The sequence below is a fragment of the Macaca fascicularis genome, chromosome 6 (assembly GCF_037993035.2).
Source record: "Macaca fascicularis isolate 582-1 chromosome 6, T2T-MFA8v1.1".
In the NCBI taxonomy this organism is placed as follows: Eukaryota; Metazoa; Chordata; class Mammalia; order Primates; family Cercopithecidae; genus Macaca; species Macaca fascicularis.
Window position 1 is genome coordinate 141,058,949 of NC_088380.1, and position 21,874 is coordinate 141,080,822.

General features: G+C 51.6%; 2 protein-coding genes across 31 annotated transcripts in view; one reads left to right on the forward strand and one right to left on the reverse strand.

Moving 5' to 3' along the window:
* Nucleotides 1-21,874, forward strand: part of JADE2 (jade family PHD finger 2) — a 152,618-nt gene that overhangs the window by 86,109 nt on the left and 44,635 nt on the right. For 6 of the 30 annotated variants that reach the window (XM_005557796.4, XM_065546742.1, XM_065546743.1 and 3 more), the window contains exons 1-2: nt 9,333-9,404; nt 19,819-19,876. In XM_005557796.4, coding sequence (XP_005557853.2) covers nt 19,819-19,876 — 58 coding nt within the window. In that variant the 5' untranslated portion in view covers nt 9,333-9,404. Of the gene's footprint in view, nt 1-7,968; nt 8,084-8,457; nt 8,771-9,332; nt 9,951-10,299; nt 12,117-13,341; nt 13,530-19,818; nt 19,877-21,874 lie in introns of those variants that run through there. The other 24 variants (XM_005557795.4, XM_073994240.1, XM_065546749.1 and 21 more) reach the window with 10 other exon arrangements.
* LOC141407135 (uncharacterized) lies at nt 9,941-17,058 on the reverse strand. The gene is made up of 9 exons (XM_073995107.1): nt 16,992-17,058; nt 13,534-13,655; nt 13,357-13,447; nt 12,950-12,994; nt 12,007-12,079; nt 11,231-11,485; nt 10,905-11,075; nt 10,613-10,692; nt 9,941-10,373 (listed from the first exon to the last, which is right to left on the reverse strand). The coding sequence occupies exons 1-9, from the start codon at nt 17,056-17,058 to the stop codon at nt 10,033-10,035; spliced, it is 1,245 nt and encodes a 414-aa protein (XP_073851208.1). The 3' UTR covers nt 9,941-10,032.

Below are 21,874 nucleotides of genomic sequence, written 5' to 3' on the forward strand. Positions count from 1 at the left end.
CATCTTGAAGCTTGTTAAATATGCAGACTTGGCAGGGCACAGTGGCTCATGCCTGTAATCCCAGCACTTGGGAGTCCAAGGGGGGCAGGAGTTCAAGATAAGCCTGGCCAACATGGCAAAACCCTGTCTGTACTAAAAATAAAAATAAAAAAATAGCCAGGCTTGGTGGCGGGTGCCTGTAATCCCAGCTACTCGGGAGGCTGAGATGGGGAGTCACTTGAATCTGGGAGGTGAAGGTTGCAGTGAGCTGAGATCATGCCATTGCACTCCAGCCTGGATGACAGAGAGTCTCAGTCTCAAAAAATAACAACAACAATAATAACAATAATAATAAAAATACAGACTCTTGGCTGGGTGCAGTGGTTCATGCCTATAAACCCAGCACTTTGAGAGGCCCAAATGGGAGGATCACTTGAGACCAGGAGTTCAAGACCAGCCTAGGCAACACAGCAAGATCTCTGTCTCTACAAAAACTTCTAAAAATTAGCCAGGCATGGTGGCATATGCCTGCTGTCCTAGCTACTCGGGAGGCTGAGGCATGAGGATCTCTTGCACCTAGGAGGTGGGTCGAGGTTGCAGTGAGCTGTGATTGCACCATTGCACTCCAGTCTGGGTGGCAGAGTGAGACCCTGTCTCAAAAAAAAAAAAAAAAAAAAAAAGGCCAGGCGCAGTGGCTTGCACCCGTAATCCTAGCACTTCGGGAGGCCGAGGCAGGTGGATTGCCTGAGCTCAGGAGTTCGAGACCAGGCTAGGCAACACAGTGAAACCCCGTCTCTACTCAAATACAAAAAATTAGCTGGGCATGGCGGCGTGTGCATGTAATCCCAGCTACTCGGGAGGCTGAGGCAGGAGAATCGCTTGAAATAAAATAAAATAATTAAAAAATAAACTTTAAAAAATGCAGACTTTTAGCTCTCCCAGACTTAATGAATCAGAATTTGCATCTGAACAAGATCTCAGGTGATTTGTGTGCATAGTGTAGTTGGACAAGCATTGCCCTAAGCAGTGAGTGTGTGAATACAGGTCTAAAACCCAAATGAGGACTTCTCACCTGACACAGAGGTGGGCTGCTGGGGAGATGGCTAACTACATCTGGGGTTTCTGCCTACCTTGATGACTCAGACAAATTGTTGAGTCAGATACTTTCTGTCTCTTTCCAACCCTTGTATACCACCTTGAACATAGTAAGTGCTGGGTGTGGTGGCACGTGCCTGTAGTCTCTGGAGGCTGAGGCGGGAGGACTGCTTGAGCCCAGGAGTTCTGTGTGGTAGTTCGTTATGTGGATTGGGTATCCGCACTAAGTTCAGCATCAGTATGGTGACCTCTCAGGAGCAGGGGACCACCAGGTTGCCTAAGGAGGGGTGAACCGACCCAGGTCAGAACATAGCAGGCAATAAATATTCAGGGAATGAATGTTGAACCAATCTTATACTATTCTCTCAATTTAAGGTTTTTAGGGTATGCTGGACTTCTGCATCTGGACATATACTGCAAGTTATTTGAAAGGATTTTTAGTCTGGGTGCAGTGGCACGCGCCTGTAATCTCAGCACTTTGGGATGCCAATGCACGTGGATCACTAGAGGTCAGGAGTTCAAGACCAGCCTGACCAACATGGTGAAACCGTATCTCTAAAAAAAAATACAAAAGTTAGGCAGGGCACAGTGGTTCACGCCTGTAATCCCAGCACTTTGGGAGGCCGAGGCGGGTGGATCCCTTGAGTTCAGGCATTCACGACCGGCCTAGCCAACATGGTGAAACCCCGTCTCTACTAAAAATACAAAAAATTAGCCTGGCGTGGTGGTGGGTGCCTGTAATCCCAGCTACTCGGGAGGCTGAGGCAGGAGAATCAGTTGAACCCAGGAGGCGGAGGTTGCAGTGAGCCAAGATCGTGCCATTGCACTCCAGCCTGGGCAACAAGGGCGAAGCTCCAACTCAAAAAGAAAAAGAAAATTAGCTGGGTGTGGTGGTGCACACTTGTAATCCCAGCTAATCCGGAGGCTGAGACAAGGGAATCACTTGAACCCAGGAGGTGGAGGTTGCAGTGAGCCAAGATGGCGCCACTGCACTACAGTCTAGGCAACAGAGTGAAACTGTGTCTTAAAGAAAAAAAAAATACATATATATATATATATATATATATGTATTTTTTTTTAGCCAGGTGGAGTGACTCACACCTGTAATTCCAACATTCTGGGAGGCCAAGGCGGGAGGGTTGCTTGAGCCCAAGAGATCAAGACCAGCCTGGGCAACATAGCAAGACCCTGTCTCTACAAAACTAAAATAAAAGAATTTTTGTTCTGAATCAGGACCCCTGGAAGAATAGCTATTGTCTAATGAGCAATGACTGAGTGCCAGGCCAGTGCATGGAAGCATGTGGACATGCTCTCAGTGTTTCACAAAGTGTTTCACAAAGTGTGGTTGAATGCCATGTACATCATGAATGACCAATCGCTCGTTAAGAGCTGCAGGTGTTGGCTGGGTGCAGTGGCTCATACCTGTAATCTCAGCACTTTGGGAGGCCAAGGTGGGTGGATCACTTGAGGTCAGGAGTTCAGTACCAGCCTGGCCAACATGGTGAAAACCCATCTCTACTAAAAAATTTGCCAGGCATGGTGGCAGGCTCCTGTAATCTCAAAAAAATAAAAAGCTGCAGATTTTTTTTTTTAATTGAAAAAAGAAGTTGCAGGTGCTGCTCCAGACCTGCCTACTGAGAACCTTTGGGGATAAGGCTCAGATATCTGCAATTTTTGGCCAGGCACGGTGGCTCACGCCTGTAATCCCAGCACTTTGGGAGGCCAACGTGGGCGGATAATTTGAGGTTAGGAGTTTGAGACCAGCCTGGCCAACATGGTGAAACCCCATCTCTACTAAAAATACAAAAAGTACTTGGGTATGGTGGTGGCGCCTATAATCCCAGCTACTTAGGAGGCTGAGGCAGGAGAATCACTTGAGTCCCGGACTCGAGAATCACTTGAGTCCCCTGGCTGGGGCCAGGCACAGTGGCTCACGCCTATAATCCCAGCACTTTGGGAGGCCAAGGCGGGTGGACCACCTGAGGTCGGGAGTTTGAGACCAGCCTGGCTAACATGGAGAAACCCTGTCTCTACTAAATATACAAAAATTAGCTGGGCACGGTGATGTGTGCCTGTAATACCAGCTACTTGGGAGGCTCAGGCAGGAGAATCGTTTGAACCTGGGAGGCGGAGGTTGCAGTGAGCCCAGATCGTGCCACTGCGTTCCAGCCTGGGCGACAGAGCAAGAAACTGTCTCAAAAAAAAAAAAAAAATCTGCATTTTTAACACGCTTCCCATACACTCCATCCACACTAAAGTTCATTGCATCCCTAGTTTACAGAGGAGGAGACTGAGGCACAGAGAAGTTGATTGACTTGTGCAAAGTAACAGAGCTGGAGAATGGTGGAGGCAGGACTCAAACAAAGGATTGCCTGACTCCGGAATCCATAGTTTTAATCATATTGTCTATTACACATGAAAAACTGATGTCTAGAGTGACTATGTGTATTTAGTCATGTATATTGATTTGTGTGTATTTCGTGTGCCAACAAAGTTTGCTAGACTGTGACCCCTGGAAGGCAATTAATGTGTTTTATTTCTCTCAGTATTTGTAGCATCCATTACCATGCCTAGTACATAGAAGATCCTCAACAAAAGCTGTTTGAATTAAATTTCTACAGGTACATAGTTATTCATCTCTATACACATTCACAGATAAATCTATACAGAGGACATCTCATTTTCAGCTAGCATCTGAGAACAAGTTGTGACAACTAGAAATCTTCCCTCTCTATCTCGAACTATTTCAATCAAGCTTTTGCTAGCATTACTCCATTGACATGGCTCTTGTCAAGGACACCAGTAACCTCCATGTTGATGAATCCAATGATCAATTCTCAGCCTCCAGCTTGTCTGACCCCTCCACAGCTTTGGACATAAGGCTTTCCTCCCTCCTGAAACTCTCTCTCACTTCCTTTGGCTTCCAGGATATTCCTCCTACCTCTTTGAATGCTTTTTTTTTTTTTTTAAACAACATTAACAACACTTTTTTTTTTTTTTTTTTGAGACGGAGTCTCGCTCTGTCACCCAGGCTGGAGTACAGTGGCCGGATCTCAGCTCACTGCAAGCTCCGCCTCCCGGGTTTACGCCATTCTCCGGCCTCAGCCTCCCGAGTAGCTGGGACTACAGGCGTCCGCCACCTCGCCCGGCTAGTTTTTTGTATTTCTTAATAGAGACGGGGTTTCACCGTGTTAGCCAGGATGGTCTCGATCTCCTGACCTCGTGATCCGCCCATCTCGGCCTCCCAAAGTGCTGGGATTACAGGCTTGAGCCACCGCGCCCGGCCAACAACACTTTTGCTGATTCCTCCTCATCTTCCAGACCTCTTCACCCTGCAGTGCTGAAGGGCACCATCCTTGAGCCCCTTCTCTTTCTATGTTCACTTAGTTGATGATCTCAAATTTAAATACCATCCATATGCTCACTGACCACTCTCAAATGACATCTTCAGCCCAGACCTCACCCCTGAGCTGAGGCTTCATGTCTAGCTGCCTGTCAATGGCTGCACTTGAATGTCTAATAGGCATCTCAAGCTTCATATGTCCAACACTGAGCTCCTAATCCCCTAAAACCTACTCCTTCCAGTTTCCTCCATCTCAGTTAATGACAACTCCATCTTTCCATTGGTTCAAGGTAAAACACTTATCACTGTCCTTGATTTCTTTCTTTTTCTCTCACACCATCAGCAAATTCTGTCAGAGCTACCTTCAAAACATAGATGACCGCTTTCCACCACTTCAATTGCTACCGCTCTGGTCCAATCATCTCTCACCTGGTTTATTCAGGTGGTCTCCTAATTGGCCTTCCTGCTTCAGCTTTGCCTCTTTAATCTGTTCTCCATGTAACAGCCAAGAGACCTGTTAAGCCCAGGGTCAGATCATGTCAGTGTTCTGCTCAAAACTCTCCTTATCACTCCAGCAAAAGGCAACTTCCTAACAACAACCTACAAGGCCCTATATAATCTCTTTCATTTACATATTAAGCACATTCCTGCCTCAGAGGCATTGCACTTGCTGGTCTCTAGAGACCTTGGTTCTTAACCTTTTTTGTGCATGTGCCATGGACTATTTTGGCAGTCTGTGACACCTGTGGACTCCTTCCGAGTAGAGTATCTTTAAATCCATAAAATAAGTTCCACAAATTATAAAGAAAACCAATTGTATTGAAATACAACTCTCAAAATATTCAAACGTATATATGTGCTTCTCTATTAATTCATTAAATTACAAGAGCTAGCACCATGATTTTGGAGTAGTGATGAGTAAAATGATATTTTTTTCAATAAATTACTCATGAAGTGTAGTATTTTAAGATATTTGCAACAATTCTAGTGATATGAAAATATCTGTGATTTCTACCAGCAATAATGTCACAGGTGTTGGTAATATCACTGACTTGTTATCTGTATTCATAATTGACGAACATGCTACATTTTAATTAGTGAAAATAAAGTTGTAATTTTTTTCTCATCTAAGGTCAAGGATTCTCTGAATTCTATCCACAGACCCATGGAGAGGAAAGTCTGTGGTCTCCAGGTTAAGAACAGCTGGCTTCTCTTCCCCCATGTACATACACACATACTCCCACATACAGTTCACTTCTTTACCTCCTTTTCTCAAAGACTGTCTTCTCGGTGAGAACTTCCCTATTTTATTTAAAACTGCACTCCCACATTGTGTATCACCCTTTCCTACTTAAGAGTTTCTCCACAGCACTTAATCACTTTCAAGCATAATATATATTTTTATATTTTGGAGTTTAGAATAAAATCATGTCCAATTTTAATAACCTGCTCACTCTAGCAGCTAACATTTTTACCTTTCTTTTTTTTTTTTAAGTTCTGGGATACATGTGCAGGATGTGCAGGTTTGTTACATAGGTAAGCATGTGCCGTGGTGGTTTTGCTGCACAGATCATCCCATCACCTGGGTATTAAGCCCAGCATGCATTAGCTATTTTTTCTGATGCTCTCCCTGCCCCACCCCTCATTTGTTTATTTTATTTATTTACTTATTTGTGTGTGTGTGTGTGCTGTGTCCCCAACACCAAGAATGGTGCCTGGCATACGGGAGGCTTGTTGAGAAAAACGAAGGATTACATCTCAAGAACTCTGTTTCTTCTCATTTCTTTCCTGTAAAAAGTTAATGAATGATTACATCCAAAGTAGAGATTGTGGAAAAAGGGGGAAAAAAAAAAGTTAATGAATGATTTGTGAGACTTTTAATAAAGATTAAGGAGTTACAATTAGCTTTATCGTTATCATTCTGTTAAAGCTTCCAAGGTTAACCTTAAACAGCAGCACAGAGCTGTGGGAATCCAAGGGTTTTGATAGTCCTAAGCAAGAGGTATTTTCAAGGGCTCATTAGAAGGCCTGGGTCTCACCCCAAGTCAGGGAACCACCTCAGAAGCAAAGTGCCGCTCATAAAATTCTTCTTGCCAAGACAGCAGTCAGATCCCCCCATCCCCAAACAAACCAATAATAGTAATACTTTTTCTTTCTGGCAGTGTGGTAAAATAGAAACCACGTAGGTCTCAAGGTCAGCTAGACCTAGGAGCCAATTCTGCCAGCACTTACTAGCCGTACGGCTGCGGTAAGTTACTAAACCTTTCTGAACAGGTAAGAAGGGGTTTGCGGGAGGATGAGATGGAATAGCTTACAAAATCACCAGTACACGGCAGGTGCACTTTAAATGGTCACCCCTTCCTTCCTCATTCATCTCTGGAGGTCATCTCTTTAGACTGCACCACTGTAAACTGGTACCCTCACTCCCACCCCAGAATGGACACCTGGACCTTGACCATCAAGCTTCAGAGAACAATTTCACCCTTCCAAGAAAAACCCCACTTAGGTACCAGGCAAAGTGCTAATGAGCACTATGCACCCTGTGCCAGCTGCTGCTTTACACATACCACATGTATATGTACATACATACATATATGTATATGTGCACACATGGCCTCAGCAACCCTCCAACCACCCCATTCTACCCAAAAGGAAAAAGAGATTCAGGGAGATGAATTCACTTGCCCACATCACACAACTTCCAAAATGCAAAGCCAGGATTAGAACCTAAGTATTTAACCATTTTGTTGCACACTCCAAGTCTGCAACACCTGTTTCCAGGCTCTGAACTTGGCTAGGGAAAAATCCCACCAATTGACCACTGAGAGCCACAGCCAGGTCTACTTGGGAGGTAATACCCAGACCATCCCCTTGCCAGACAATTATCCTCAGACTTTGTGAATGAAGGCCAAGGAAGAGGAAATGTTGCAGTGACTCTGAGCTCATATTTCTTTCTTGTTGCAAAAACTGCTTATTTCAGCATCCATCATCTCCCTCTTTGTTGGGTAGACAATCCGCCCTGTCAAAGGATTTGTGCTGTTATTATGAGTTTGTTTATTATTAGATTTATTTCTCCTATAAGCAAATGTGTTCACAACATTCCATCGGGAAATCTTCTTAATTGTCACATAAATGTCATCTTATGTAAATTGAATATTTATCTTCCCATGGAAGGGGGTGGAGGGGTAAGGAAGAATAAACAATCTTCAGTCTTGGAGAGGGAAGGCAAGTCTGGTGTCCATTCAAAACTCACCCACATGCCTTCAAAGCCAAAGGTGAGCTGAAAAATTATTGGATAATCTTTGAGGGGCAGCCGAGCATGAGGGGGAAGAAAAAGTTGGCCACGATGCTTTGGGGATGTTGGGCCAGGCTCCCCACAACCTCCTCCCGAGGCCACACCACCCCCTCCCCAGTCAGAGGCATTCCGAGGAGGTTGAAGCCTGACCCCCGATTCCTCCCCGACCAGGAGGCCAGTCCTTCTCCTTCCTCGAGAGAAGGTGAACTCGGCGGGCGCAGCGGGTTGGGTGGGTGTGGCCCGCGGCTCCGGGAACAGACCCAAGGCCCCGCCACCGCCGGCTAGCAGCCCGAGAGCCCGCCCGCCTGGCGAGCGCAGGCTCTTCTTCCAGAAACTGCGAGGATCCGAGCGCACTGTTTGTGCACCACAAGGTCAAGTCGGGAAGTGGAGCCGGAGGAGGAGGGGCGAGGAGACGAAGGGTGGGGAGAGGGGCGCCCCGCTTCCTCGCCATGTGCCAGCCTTTGGAAGTTACCCCTCGGTTTTTAACCCTTTCGGGGTAATGGGAAGGAAGAGCAAGGAGGAAGGGGTCGCCCCGGGGCAAAATCCTACTGGGGCCAGGATGTGCAACCAGCCACCCACCCACCCATCACTGCCTTCTCCACCCCCCGGAAATGCGGGGCAGCGCTAGGCGCCAGGAGGCACTCGGGAGGGGGGAGGGGGCGACGAGCCCAATGGGGACCCTCTCTACGGACCGCCCCTCTTTTCTTGGTCGCCTACAATTTCAAGTTCCCCCGCCCGGAATGTTAGTTTTCCATTTGGAGTGGGTGCGGGGAGGAGGGCCGCGCCCCCTCCCCAAGACTCGCGTGCGCCCCTCCACTCCCCTCCTGCCAGCACTTTCTGCTCACTTCTGGCGCTGCAAAACGCCACGCGATTTATTCGATTCGCATTTTAAAACCAGCGATTCAGAAGCAGGGCCTAGGGCGAGGGTCTTCCAGCGCTGGAGGGCCCCGGGGGGCGGGGTGCTCAGTGCAAACCTCGTTCCCTCCGCGAGTGTCGCCTCCAGGCTGTTATTTGCAAAGAAACGTCTTTTTGACGCAGGGAGAAATGGCAAATTTTAAGTACGTCATTAATATGGCGCCAAAAGATTTTTTTAAGTATAAGCTTGCTTTTTTTTTTTTTTTTTTTAAGGTTGCGGGGGGCGCCGCCCGGGTCTGGGGCGCGTAGGGGGCGGGGTGTGAGCAGAAAGTGTGAGTGAAAGAGTGGAGGGGCGGGGTATGTGTGTGAGTGTGTGAAGTGTGAGCAGACCTGATGGGACTTGCACGGGCGCAGCCGCCGCTCGGGCCCGGCCCTGGGGACAGGGCGGGCTGGGGGCGCCCCAGAGTCCATAGGGAGTCCGGGCCCAGGGTGCCGCCAGGCGTGGTGGTGGGGGCGGTGAGGCAGGGCACCCTCCCCCCACGGGGCCCGCAACGCTACCTGGACTCCCCGCCGGAGCCAAACAACTGGGCGGGGGGGTGGGGGGCGGCGACGGGGGTGTCGGGAACGGAGATCCGAGTGAATAAGAAAAAAGTGGCTACTCCCCCTCCCTCGCTCCTCCTGCCCGCCCCCACCCCACCCCCACCCCAACACATTTTTTTTTTTTTTCTAAAGAGATCACAAGGAAGTCTTGGTTTAAAAAGAAACAGAAACATACACAGGGGGTTGGTGAATGGTGCCGACCGCGGCCATCGCAGTTGGAGGCTATTTTTTGGGGGGGTGAGTAGCGTCCATGGAGTTACTTTGCGCCCACTCCTAGCGGCACCGGCTCAGGTCCGGCGGGCCGACAGTCCCCGGCGGGGGGCGTGGGGCCGGGGACGCCGCGGGCCCGGCCGCCTCCCTCGCCGCGACCCCGGATGGATGCGCGCCCCCCGCCCTCCCGCGCCGGCCCCAGGAGCTCCCGGCTTCGGGAGCATCCTTCCCGCGCCGGTCCCTGCAGCGGCGCGTAGCCGAGGGCAGCGCCAGTCAGGGGGGCACCGCGAAGCAAGGTAAGATCCAGCCCCCGGCGGATGGGCCCTGCGCATCTCCACGACGTTATTTGGTGTTTTTGCAACAGATCTGCCAGCGCTCTTCGCTCCCTCGCTCTCTCTTGCTCGCTCGCTCCCTCTCTCTCCTGCTGGCTGCCTGTTCTAGGAAGCCAGCGCGGAGGGGGGGGGGGGATGCACAGCACAGGGGAGAGAGATTGCGCATGTTGGTCAGTCGTGTTTTAAAGAGTACAGTGCGGGGAGGCTGAGAGGGGCGCATGCAACAACAACTTTTGGAAGGGTGAGCTTGGCGACCTTCTTTATTAATGACTGCGGCAAAGCGCCCCCGGGCCGGCGAGGGGGCGCGGGCGGGCGGGGGCGCGTCAGGGCTGCAACTTGCCCCGCGGGCTCCGGTCGGGCGTAGGGGCTGCGGCGGGAGATGGGTACGGTGGGGAGGTCGAGCAGCCGGGGCGGGGGCTCTGAGAACCTGGAGCTCTCTGCCCTCCTGTCTCCCCGAGTTTCATTTTGTTGATACGCAGCACGTCCGGGCGCCGAACCGGGCTGAGCCGGTGCACATGACCTCGCGCTGGGCTCACGTGCAGCCGGTCCGGTCCCAGACACCTTCCGGGGGCCACCGCCTCCGCCCTGTCGCCCCCTCTCCGGGCCCGGTGCACGCGGGTGCTGCACGCGGGGGCAGCATGCTCGGCTCCTGGGGTTGGAGGCTCTGCACAAATTAGACAGTTTTTTTTGGAGGGGCGGGGGACACCCTTTACAGGTGAGTGTGGAGGGTGCGGAGCCTCGGCGCCAGGGGTGAGGACTGGGGTCGGGGGCAGCCTCCACCTCCGGGGCCGCGCGGGAGTCCAGCTGGGGAGAGGCGCTGGGAGAGTGGAAATGTACCGGCGGCGGCCGGAGCGGCGGGTGCGCGCCCGCGGGGCGACGGCAGGGGGCGTGGCCCTTGTTTACCTTCTCCCAACTCTGCCGGTTCGCGTCCCGCTTCAGGGACGGATCCGCAGTCCCCTGCCCTCTGCCTCGGGCCCTGCACCCTGGGTGGTACCAGGAAGATGCCGGCTTGTGGCGGACCCCGTTTGGGACGCATACACCTGACTCTCAAATGAGTGACATTGCAGCCCCCGCCCCCACCAAGCGCTGCTGCAGTCCCTCTGCCGGATCCCCGGCCCCGCCCCGCCCCCGGCAGTGGCATCTTCCCGGCCTCACCTCCTTCCTCCCTCTCCCTCCCTTCTTCCCACCCACTCGCCTGCGCCTGCGGAGCGGCGCCCGCCCGCCTCTTCCCCGCCTGGGTGCAGACTTGTGGCTCCCCATGGTTTCTTCCCGCCCATCCCTGGGTCCTGAGACACCCTCTCCTCTCGCGAAGGGATGAGGGGTCAACTTGGCGATTCGCAGCTGTTCTGCCGGAGGATGGGGATGCCTGCGAGACAGCCAGGAAGGCTTCACTGTAGCTTCCAGAGGCCCAGCCCTGTCCCCTACTACACACAGCTACCCACCCCACCCGCCCTAGGGCTCGGCTGCCCTTCCCGGCGTCTCTTAAACCCCTCCCCCGACCTGGGTGTCAAGCCCACCCACCTCCCGGCGCCGCCCCCGGTCCGAACAGCCTCTTGCCCTTCCTTCGCCTGGGCCGGAGCCCCCCGCAGCCTCCTCCGGCTCCTCCTCCCGGCTCCCGCGGTCGGAATCACGCCGGCGCGCCTCCAGCCTGCGGTCCCGCGGACTGCCTCCAGGGGCGGGCTGGAGGCGCGCGCAACTCTCCTCCCAATCCCCTCAGCCGCTGCCGCTGGCCTGGGCACTTTTTTACCAGCTTGGCTGCTGGCCTCTTGCTGGAGGCTGGGGGAGGTGAAGGGTCACTGGGTGTCTTTGCCCTATGCCGAAGGCACACTGCGGCCGGCGATTCTGGTCTGCAGATTTCCAAACCTCGCCACTGCGTCTAGCACCCCTGGCTCATCTTCTGCAGGATCCTGAGGCACAAAGTTTTATCCCTGGTCAGAGTTTGTAGGGGGTCATCGAGAGGTGTCATGTTTCCATTCAGAGCGGTTCCAAAGCAGCTAGGAAGGGGCTGAGTGGGACCTGCTGCCATGCCTTTGTTGGAAGGAGGACCCTTGAGCTCTGATCCCAGACAAGCCGTCCGGACGCCCCCTGAACATTTATGTCTGCAAACTGAGTCCTGGGTCTGGGAGGTGGTAGAGCCGCCTGGCCCCTCCTCTCGGAGTGGCATTAACTCCCTGCCTTCACTGGTAAAATTCCCAGTAGGACATTTGGCAAAAGGACTGAGCATGGAGCTGCCAACCGGGCCTGGCTTTGTTTCCTGGGTTCCCAGGCTTCTCCCCTACTCTGACTTTCTTTCTCACCTTAGGGCCCCAGATGAACGCACCATCCGTCTTGTCCCATCTTCCTTAGACGGGTTGGGACTCGCAGAGCCATCTAACAAGCAGAGGAGGAAAATAACAACAGAATAACTGTAAGGGGGAAGGAATGAGTAATAAAGCTGACCCAGGCAGGGAGGAGGGCTTTCATGTTTAAGAGATGCTATTTGCTTTTTGGGTCACAGGCTGCAAAAACAGGCTTTGATCCGAAGTGGGCGAATAATTTATTGAGCAAGTTTGCATGGTAGGGGAAAAAAGGGATGTTTGTTTGATCTGGAGCCCACTAGGTTGTCCCAAGTGCTGTTGGCTGTTGTTTTGAGTGGAAAAGCATTTGGTTCTGCAGCAAATGCCTCACAGAGGGAAGTCCTCGCCCCAGGCAGCAGGACTTGCAGTGAATGTTGGTTTTGAAACTGTTTGGCCAAGGGTCCCCCCAGCACTTTTGGAGATGAAGTGTTTAAGGATAGAGTTGTTTGGGCTCAGGATGCAGCAAATGTTTCCAGAATGTTTTCCCATCCAAAATGCTTTTCCTTTCCCTAAATTGCCTGGCTAAAGAGCCAGTAACAGTAGTCCAAGAGGTTGTCAGAAATCTCCACTTAGCTTTCATTGACTGGTGAGGTGGGACTGTCAGTCCCCAGGCCCTAGATGCACCACAGAATATTGAAGTTGGGCCTTGGACACTGACCCCCAAATCGCTGAGGGTGGGAGGCAGCGTATTCTGGCTCTAACCTAGTGTTCCTCTTAACAGGAAGGCACTTGTCTTATGCTCACCACACAGGTGAGAGGCTTCTAGTCCAAATTCTTCATAGCACATGCAGCAGGCTCTTTGGGACCTCCCAGTTCTCCCTTTAGGTCAGAGTTGGGGAGCGGGATACCCTTGGCTTGCCCTGTCCTCCAGATAGGACCCTTACCATGTGGCTCAAAAGCTTACAATTATAGGTCCGCTCAAAGCTCCTTTCAGACAGCCCATAGGAATCTGGAATACCCACACCCTGGAACTTGTAGGCCTGTGCACTTTAGCCCACTGGGGATGGGGTACACATTCTGGAGTCAGACAGCCTAGATTTGAATCCTGGCTGTGCAGGACAGTTACCAACTATCATAATGGCTCTATACCTCGGTTCCTTCTGTTACAAGGAGCACTTTCTGCAAATGAGATTAATAACAGTACCTATCTTATGGTGGATGTATAGAATAAGTGATTACCTAAAAAAGACTAAGCCCAAAGCAGGCATGCGATAAGCATGTGATTAGTATTAGTCATCCTTATTATACCTGGGGAGGGCCCTGATGCAGCTTTGACCTTTGATCTCTCACCTTTAGGCTAGGCCAGAGAACCAGCTCCCTTCTCTGCAGAAGGGATCAGAAGGATCCTGCAGGTGCCAATGTGCAGCCGATATGGGAGCGAGTGGACAGAGCTCTGCCCTTTCTGGGGCAAAGAGTAGGGTGAGAAGGTTCTGAAGAACAAAGTAGACAGAGCCTTTTCATTCTCCCACCATCCTGTCCCCTCGGTACGTCCCCAGAACTGGTCTGGAGGGTGGGTGTGGGCAGCGTCTTCAAGGGGAGCTGGGTCCCCTCTGGGACACTTGAAGTTGCAGACAGGCAGTGGCGGGTGTTGGAGGAGGGTTCAGGCTCCTCTAGACTTGGAGAAGCAGGTCCAGGAAGCCGACTGGAGGATCCCAGGCAGCAGCCCTCTACTCTGTGTACAAAATCATTTTTGTAACTGCAATTACTGTCCCTGAGAAGGCATTAAAGTTAATGAGAGATAGGAAAGAGTGGGGCTGTGACCCCTGTTTAAAGCGGTTTAAGAGTGTGCAGCTCTTGTTTTCTGAATGTCTGGCCTTCGCAACACAAGGAGGCTCTGAGGACAGGTTTTCCAGCCGAAATATCATTAAATTGTATTAGCATCTTATTACACACACGCCTTAGTGGTCTGCCTCAGACAGGGAGAGTTTTTGTTTCTCTTTGAAAGATTGTGTCTGGAATGGTAAATTGCCTGCTTGAAAGCCCTTTTTTCCCCTTTTTTTAAGGAGGAGGACGAAATCCTGCTGTGTGGTGGCGGGCAGGCCAGGCCTGGTGGCCCCTGGAGAGGAGAGGCTGGAGGCCAGGTTGGGGTGTTTTAACTGCCCAGGGAGTGGCTGTAGTGGCAGGCCTGAAAGGCCCACTGTTCCCAGGGTCAGCTGGAAGGGCGTTAATGGAGGCCCAGGGTGTTTATTTGAGTTTATTTGCAGAGAGGTCTTTAAAGGGGGCTGGCATTGGGCATTGGTGTTTTAAGTCCAGACCTGAGGCCCCCACTAAGACCAATCACTAGTGCTGCCAAGAAAACATCTGCCACCAAATTGCTGCCCTATTACTGAGTTGACATTGATCATTAGCCAGGAGCCCAACCAAATAAAGCCTCCTGGAAAATGTGTGAGGTTAAGACGGGGAAGGCAGGCTGTGAAAACAAGGGCGAAATCTTGGGCTAGGGTGTTTGTTCCTGCAAGCCACAGGCAGGCCAGCTGGACTGTGTGGTCCCAACACTTCTTGGGGGAGGGAGCGAGAGCACACTCAGCACTCCCTAGTATGTCTCTGGGGTCCTGGCTGGAGTCTAGATGGAATGCTCCTTACTCTTCATGGAACATACATTCCCAAGGAGAATGACATGCAACAAGTAGCTCAACAAGCACAGCTGGGATGGGTGTTCCGTGGAAACTGGGTGGTGAATTTCTTCAGATACTCTGATGAGCATAGACTGACATGGGCCACACTGAAGCTTAAACCTGAAGGTTGAAAAGTCAGACGTGCATAGACCACATAGTAGAATATTCCAGGCAGAGTGGAGTACAGCATGTGCACAGGTCTCGAAGTATGGAATCTTTGGCTTCTTCAAGGGAATGAAAGGAGCCCAGCATGGCTACAAGGTGGTGAGGAAAGTGATGGTGGTGAATATGAAGTTGTCCAGCTGGCGGGGGCCAGACTGTGTAGGATCTTGTGGTCAGGAGCTTAGGATTTGTCCTTTGACCTATGAAGCCTTTGAAAGATTTTCAGTAGGGGCATGATGTGATCTGATTTATACCTTCTAAAATTTTTATTTTGTTCTAATTTTTTTTAGAGATGGGGTCTTGCTGTGTTGCCTGGGCTTGCCTTGAACTCCTGGGCCCAAGTGATCCTCTTGCCTCCACTTCCCAAGTAGCTGGAATTATAGGCGCATATCACCATGCCCAGCTTCTGATTTATACCTTTTTTTTTGAGACAGAGTCCCACTCTGTTGTCCAGGCTGGAGGGCAATGGCACAATCTCAGCTCATTGCAACCTCTGTCTCCCAGGTTCAAGCAATTCTCTTGCCTCAGCCTCCAGAGTAGCTGAGATTACAGGCTCCCGCCACTATGCCTGGTTAATTTTTGTATTTTTAGTAGAGATGGGGTTTCTACAATGTTTAGTAGAGACATTGGCCAGGCTGGCCTTGAACTCCTGACCTCTCAAGTGATCCGCCCGCTTCGGTCTCCCAAAGTGCTGGGAATATAAGGATGAGCCACCGCGCCCAGCTTTTTTTTTTTTTTTTCTGTTTTTTTTTTTTTTGAGACAGGGTGTCACTCTGTCACCCAGGCTGGAGTACAGTAGCATAATCACAGCTCACTGCAACCTCAACCTCCTGGCTTCCACTTCAGCCCCTTCAGTAGCTGGGATCACAGGCACACGCCACCATGCCCAGCTAACTTTTGTATTTTTTGTAGAGTCGGGGATTTGCCATATTGCCCAGACTGATCTTGAACTCCTAGGCTCAAGTGATCCGCCTGCTTTGGCCTCCCTAAGTGCTGGGATTACAGGTGTGAGTCACCACACCCGGACTGATTTACGCTTTTTAAACATCACTCTGGCAGCTGTGTGGAGCCTGGACATGGGTGAATTGAGAGTGGAAGCTGGGAGATGAACAAGTGGTTCAGGCAAGAGATGAGATGGGTTTGGACCAGTGTGGTGACAGTAGGAAGAAAGCGGCTGTGTTCTGGAGGCAGAGCCTAGCGGACTTGGTGGGGCCGAGGATGCACAGAGGGGCTGTGGCTTCTGCTTCATTGAGGGGACTCTGCGACACCCACACTTTGAAGGGGAGCTTCCTACATGTGTCTCCATGCTGGGGGTTGCATGAGAGGTGCCAATAGACTAGTGCAAATGGCAGGAAAAGGAGATCCTTTCTTTCCTAGAGTCTCCTTTATAGATAGGATTTCAGGAGCACTTTTTTTTTTTTTTTTTTTTTTTTTTGAGACGGAGTCTCACGCTGTTTCCCAGGCTGGAGTGCAGTGGCGCGATCTCGGCTCACTGCAAGCTCCGCCTCCCGGGTTCCCGCCATTCTCCTGCCTCAGCCTCCTGAGTAGCTGGGACTACAGGCGCCCGCCACCGCGCCCGGCCAATTTTTTGTATTTTTAGTAGAGACGGGGTTTCACTGTGGTCTCGATCTCCTGACCTTGTGATCCGCCCGCCTCGGCCTCCCAAAGTGCTGGGATTACAGGCTTGAGCCACCGCGCCCGGCCGGCTCAGGAGCACTTTTTGTCCTCGAAAGCAAGTGCCTGGTGACACTGAAATCTCCCACAGCAGACCTTGCTTTGGGGGAGATGGGGGAAGCCGGTGGGAGAGGAAAAACCAGAGGTCAAGATCACATCTCAGCACCTCCACCCCCACGTGTGTTTGCAGTCCTGGATTTCAGCTTTGGGAAAGGAGTCTTCCCTGTCCCTCTTGCTGAGTTTGCAAGGAGGGTGATCCACGGGGCAAAAAACTGGCACAGTGCGGTCCCAGGCCTCGTTAGCCACTGTGACAGTGGGAGCTCGCTGGAGCAAGGAGGCCTTTGGAAGACTTGGTTTAAAGGAAAGAAGCTGCACTCACAAAACAGTGGCTTCCCTCTCAAGCCTAGTTATTACAACAATTAAGCCACCACAGAATCTGCTCCCTAATAATAGCCTCCCATGGGACAACCCTGACCCAGAATAATCCCTAGGCACTCTGGGGTGTTTCGTGGAGGACAGGGTTGGATGGGGAATTGGCTCGGTGCGGGGTGTAGGTCCGCATGCTGACATTCACCTGTTGGTCCCTGGGCAGTCAAGGAGTCCTTTCTAGGGCACCTTCCTTACTGTGTAGGGTCACTGCCTCTTTTCTAGGAGCCCTTCCTCCAGGACTCTCCGACCTGGTCCAAGGCTGCCATGGTGTTACTAACTGGCACCCATATGGATAACTAGCCACTGTGCTGAGGGCTTTATGCTGTTCTTATTTATTCCCACCAGCTGATTCTGGCCCACAGATGTGTTTAGTTTGGCCTTTTCAAAGTGTTGTAAAAATTCTGACTCAGTTGCCAACATTTTAAATTCAGGACATTTGTGTAAAAAGCCAGTTCCACTTTACGTCCTCTGGGAGGAAAGTCTTTCCCAAGGTCCCTGGTCTATGAGGAGAGGAGCTAGGATTTGAACCCATCACCCCTGAATCTACAACTCCTGCTTTTAATGCTGTGGGAGATGCTGGCTCGGAAGTGCCTTCTTTGCAGGAAATGAAGAGAAATGGAATTCGCATACAGGATTATAAGAGAAAATGGGTGGGTGCACTTTTAGCACCTCCCCCCCACTCCACCCACCAATGTCAGGACAAAGCTGGGTTGCACTGAGCTGGGCTGAGCTGAGGAAGACGTAGGCTAGTATCAGGAGTCAGGATTCTGCCAGTCAGCTTTTGTCACACTCTCTTTTTTTTTTTTTTTTGAGATAGGGTCTCACTCTGTCACCAAGGCTGGAGTGCAGTGGCCCGATCATGGCTCACCTCAGCCTTGACCTCCCTGACTCAAGCTATCCTCTCAACTCAGCCTCTTGCATAGCTAGGTCCTTAGGTATGTGCCACCACAACTGGCTAATTTTTAAATTTTTTGTAGAGACGGGTCCCACTACGTTGCCCAGGCTGGTCTCGATCTCCTGGGCTCAAGAGATCCTCCAGCCCTGGCCTCCCAAAGAGCTGGGATTACAGGTGTCATGCCCTTGACACGCAGACTCTGGAAGGCAGTGAGGGTGGCAGCTGTGGGTTGCTGGGCTGTCTGTACTCTACTGCACAGAGGCAGAGCAGTCAGAAGGTCAAGAGCACGGTCTCCTGAATCAAATACAGTCATTGACATCTTGGGCAGGTCACTTAGCCTCTGAGCTTCAGTTTCCTCCTCTGCGAAAGGGAAGCAGCCATGGTATATGCGTGTAACGAAGGGCTGCTCTAAGGACTCATTGAGGTCCCTGTGGACCCCCTCCTGCTACCATGAGTGCTTAGCAGTCTTAGTCATCCTTGTTCCTGCCCTTGTGCTGCTTGAACCACCAGTGTCCCTTGGAACCTCGGCCTCTGGAGGGCCCTTTACTGGCACCTTTGAAGCTGGGTGGCAAGCAGCCACCTCAGTGAGTCTTCCTGCCATCCTGATCCTGCTGGTGGTGGGCACTGGGGTAGAGAGAAACGCCCGGCTAAGATCAAGTCCAAGGCAGGAGGGCCATCCTGGTCAGCTGAGAGATGTGGGTGTTCAAACCCACCTTCGAGAGCAGATGCTCCCTAGTCTCTGCAGGGCTGCCGTAAGGTGGTGGCATCCCAAGGCTCAGCAGGAATGGACTGGGGGTGGGGGCAGCGGGAGTTAGGTGCAGATGGGCTGGGCAATGGGGCTTTCTCTCTACTGACACAGACTCCTCCCTATCCTTTGCTGTGGGGAGTCAGTCAGGGAACATAGGGGAGCGTGCTCTGAACCCTGAGCCCCCGACGTGTTCTCACATTAGGACTCAGCCACAGGCGAGCTGTAAGACCCAGAGCAGGTTAACGCACCACCTGCTGTGCTCCCCTCTGAGGGGATGAGAGCAGGCTCTGCCACCTGGGACCCATGAGGATTATAGGAAACAGTGGTGGGAAAACACTTCCAGCAGCCAGGAGCTGATGGAGGGTACAAAGGCAGCTCAGCATGCGCCTGGGGATCAGACCTTATGGATTCAGTCCCATCTCAGCCACTTACCAGCAGGACAGGGTGCTGGCCTCACTTATAAATGGAGCTCACAGCTCACCTGGTTAGGAACAGGAGATGGTGTGGATAAGGGAAGACTCCGTGTGAGCTCAGTATGAGGCCCCTATGTGAGAGCTGTCCTTAATACTGTGAAGTTAGATGTTGCAGTTGAGGTAGAGTTTATTTGTACTTTTATCTGGGAAGGGTGATGGGGAGTAGGAGGGCAGGGTAGTCCAACCCAGGACCAGTCACCCTGGGCCTGATGTGTCTCGGGGACCCATCCTGGAGTGTCCCCCACCTCTCCCCGCTTCTGTACACTGCTGACCACCACTCACAGGACTAGGCCCTCAGTTTTGTCTGCGTTGGCTTGTCCCTAACTTCCGATAGCACGGTCCTCCTGGAAGAATCAGTCTTGTTTCCTGTCCTCTACCCTCTTCCATCCCTAGAGGACTTGTGGCTCAGGAGGCCTTTGCAGTGGTGGGCCTGAGTGTCCTTGGGTGGCAGCTGGGACTGGGCAGGTCATGGTCACTATTCAGCTTGTGCTTGCTGACACCCCCATGTCCTCTCCCTCTACAACAGCTTTGGTTAGACCCTTGCTTAACCGAGGGCTCTGGGCTCAGGAGATGGGAGATGCAGCCTTTTAGAATCCCAGGGCCTCTGTGGATGGGTGGAAGAGGGTGGTGCTGGCAGAGAAGGCGGCTAGGGCAGGGCTTTATTCTGATCTTTCTGCAGTGGAATAAGTGGGGGAGGTAGGTTATGGGGTGATTTTCTGAGAGGCTGAGGATTTCCCAAGCCATCCGTGAGTATAATGGGCTTTCCTTTTGTTGCAGATGGAAGAGAAGAGGCGAAAATACTCCATCAGCAGTGACAACTCTGACACCACTGACAGTAAGGCCTTCCAATTTGGGCTCCTACAGCGAAAGCATTTGAATAGTGATCAGGCCCACAGGCCCAGGTGGGAGGAGGCTGCCCTATGGTCTTAATTTCACTAAGAGGCATGTTGATGAAAGCATAAATCAAGTCAGGTTTCTCCACTCCTGCCCCTCCACTTCTAAAAAAGTCCCTGCACCTTCCGTGACCTCCAGGGCCTTGTTCTCCCAGCTGTACTCCCCCTTACCCTCTAGGTGCCAGCTCCATTTGTTTTGCTCTGGTTGGAACAGATCGGCTCCCCTCTGGGCTTCTCTATATAGTAAGTCAAGGCCCGTATAGAAAGTCTGTGTACAACAGATACAAACCCAGTCACCTTTTATCATACTTACTGGATAAGTACCATTTCCCAATCAGTGGTAAGCTCCTTGATAAGAGGTCTCTTGTCTTGCTTACCACTGTATCCCCAGCTATGATCTGGCATATAGTAGATGCTCAGTAAATGTTTGCTGAACAAATCAATGAAGATACCCAACCTTCATAGAATCTTGGCAATAGAATCCCAGAGGTAGACTTGTGTGTGGATTGGCGTGTCAGTTGGATGTGATGGTTGCGGGTAGGGGTGTGTGGAATGCATTATCAAGCAGCAGAAGAAGTTTAGGGAGCCTCCCCTGAAATTTGGGGAAGAGAAGGGAGGTTTATGCAAAGTGAGGGCTCTGGTACTAGGTCATAAGGCAGCTCTTCCCAGGTGCCCAGAAAGCCAGGCCTGCCTGTGTCTGTTGGAGTAAGGAGTTCCATCTGCTGTGGGTAGGAGGGTTGTGCTGCCGGGAAGATCTCATCTAGCAATGATTGCCTTGCTGGAGGCCCAGGCTAAGGAAGAGGCTGACCTGCCAAGGAGGCTGGGCTTGGAGCTGTGCAACTTTAGACCTGTTTCTTCACACTTAGGAGCAAGTGAGATTAGGGGGCTTGCCAAGGCCCCTCCTAGCTCCCAGAGTTCCACAGCCCCCCAAAAGCCTAAGCCTAAGGGTAGATCCACTAGGATGACCAAGGAGGTCTCAGCCCTGTCCCTACCTCCAGGTCTCATCTGTTGTCCTTTAGGCTCTGTTTGCTCAGCTTGGCTCTGGCATCCCACCTGGCCAGCCCTTCTTCCCTACAGCAGGAGATCACAGCATCTGGCCTTTTGTGGCTACAACATGCTGCCTGTGGCTTGGCTCAGTAGAACCAAAAACCACATCCTCCATTTCTAACTTTATTGCAGGCAGAGGAACCCTTTGAGAGGGCCAGGTACTTGCAAGGCTCCCCACCAGCCCCCTCCACTGTGCCCACCCATGGCTGCTACTCCTATTCAGCCAAAACCATAGTGTCTCCCAATATCTTGCTGCTCCTTTGATTCATAGGGGTGGAGGCCACAGCCCTGTCATCCAGCAAGGGCCTTAGACCCTAATAATTATAGTTAATGTTTACTAAGGAATCACTGTGTGCCTGGGACTGTGCTAAGACTTTACAGGCATGATATCACTTATTCCTCACAATAGCCCTTTGAAGATAGGTGTTCTCTTGCCCCCATTTTACAGAACAAAGGCTCAGCAAGATGGAATCATTTGCCTGGGGTGACAAGCTAGTAAGTGGCCGGGTCAGGACTCCGCTGGTAGCCTGGATCTGCTTCAGAGCATCTCTCTTCCCATTGCCCTGCTCTGCCTCTGGATACCCACGGCATCATCCCAGAGTGTTGGGACAGTACCTAACCTGGGGCAGGGTGAAGAGTGGGCATGAAAGGCTTATTCCAGCTCTCTTTGAGCACAGTCCCAAAAAGGGCCAGGGACTTGTCTGGGGTCACACATTATGCTAATACTGAGCCCCAGTAACATCCTTTGATTTCTGCAGCCCTTCTGGTTGGCGAGTAGAGGAGGCTTCATGTCCCCATTCATCAGTGGGGAGACTGAGGCCCAGAGCAAGGATAGTCCACTAGGTGCTCACTGTGGTTTCTCCGTCCTGAACATTCTAGCCGGGGCTTTGCTT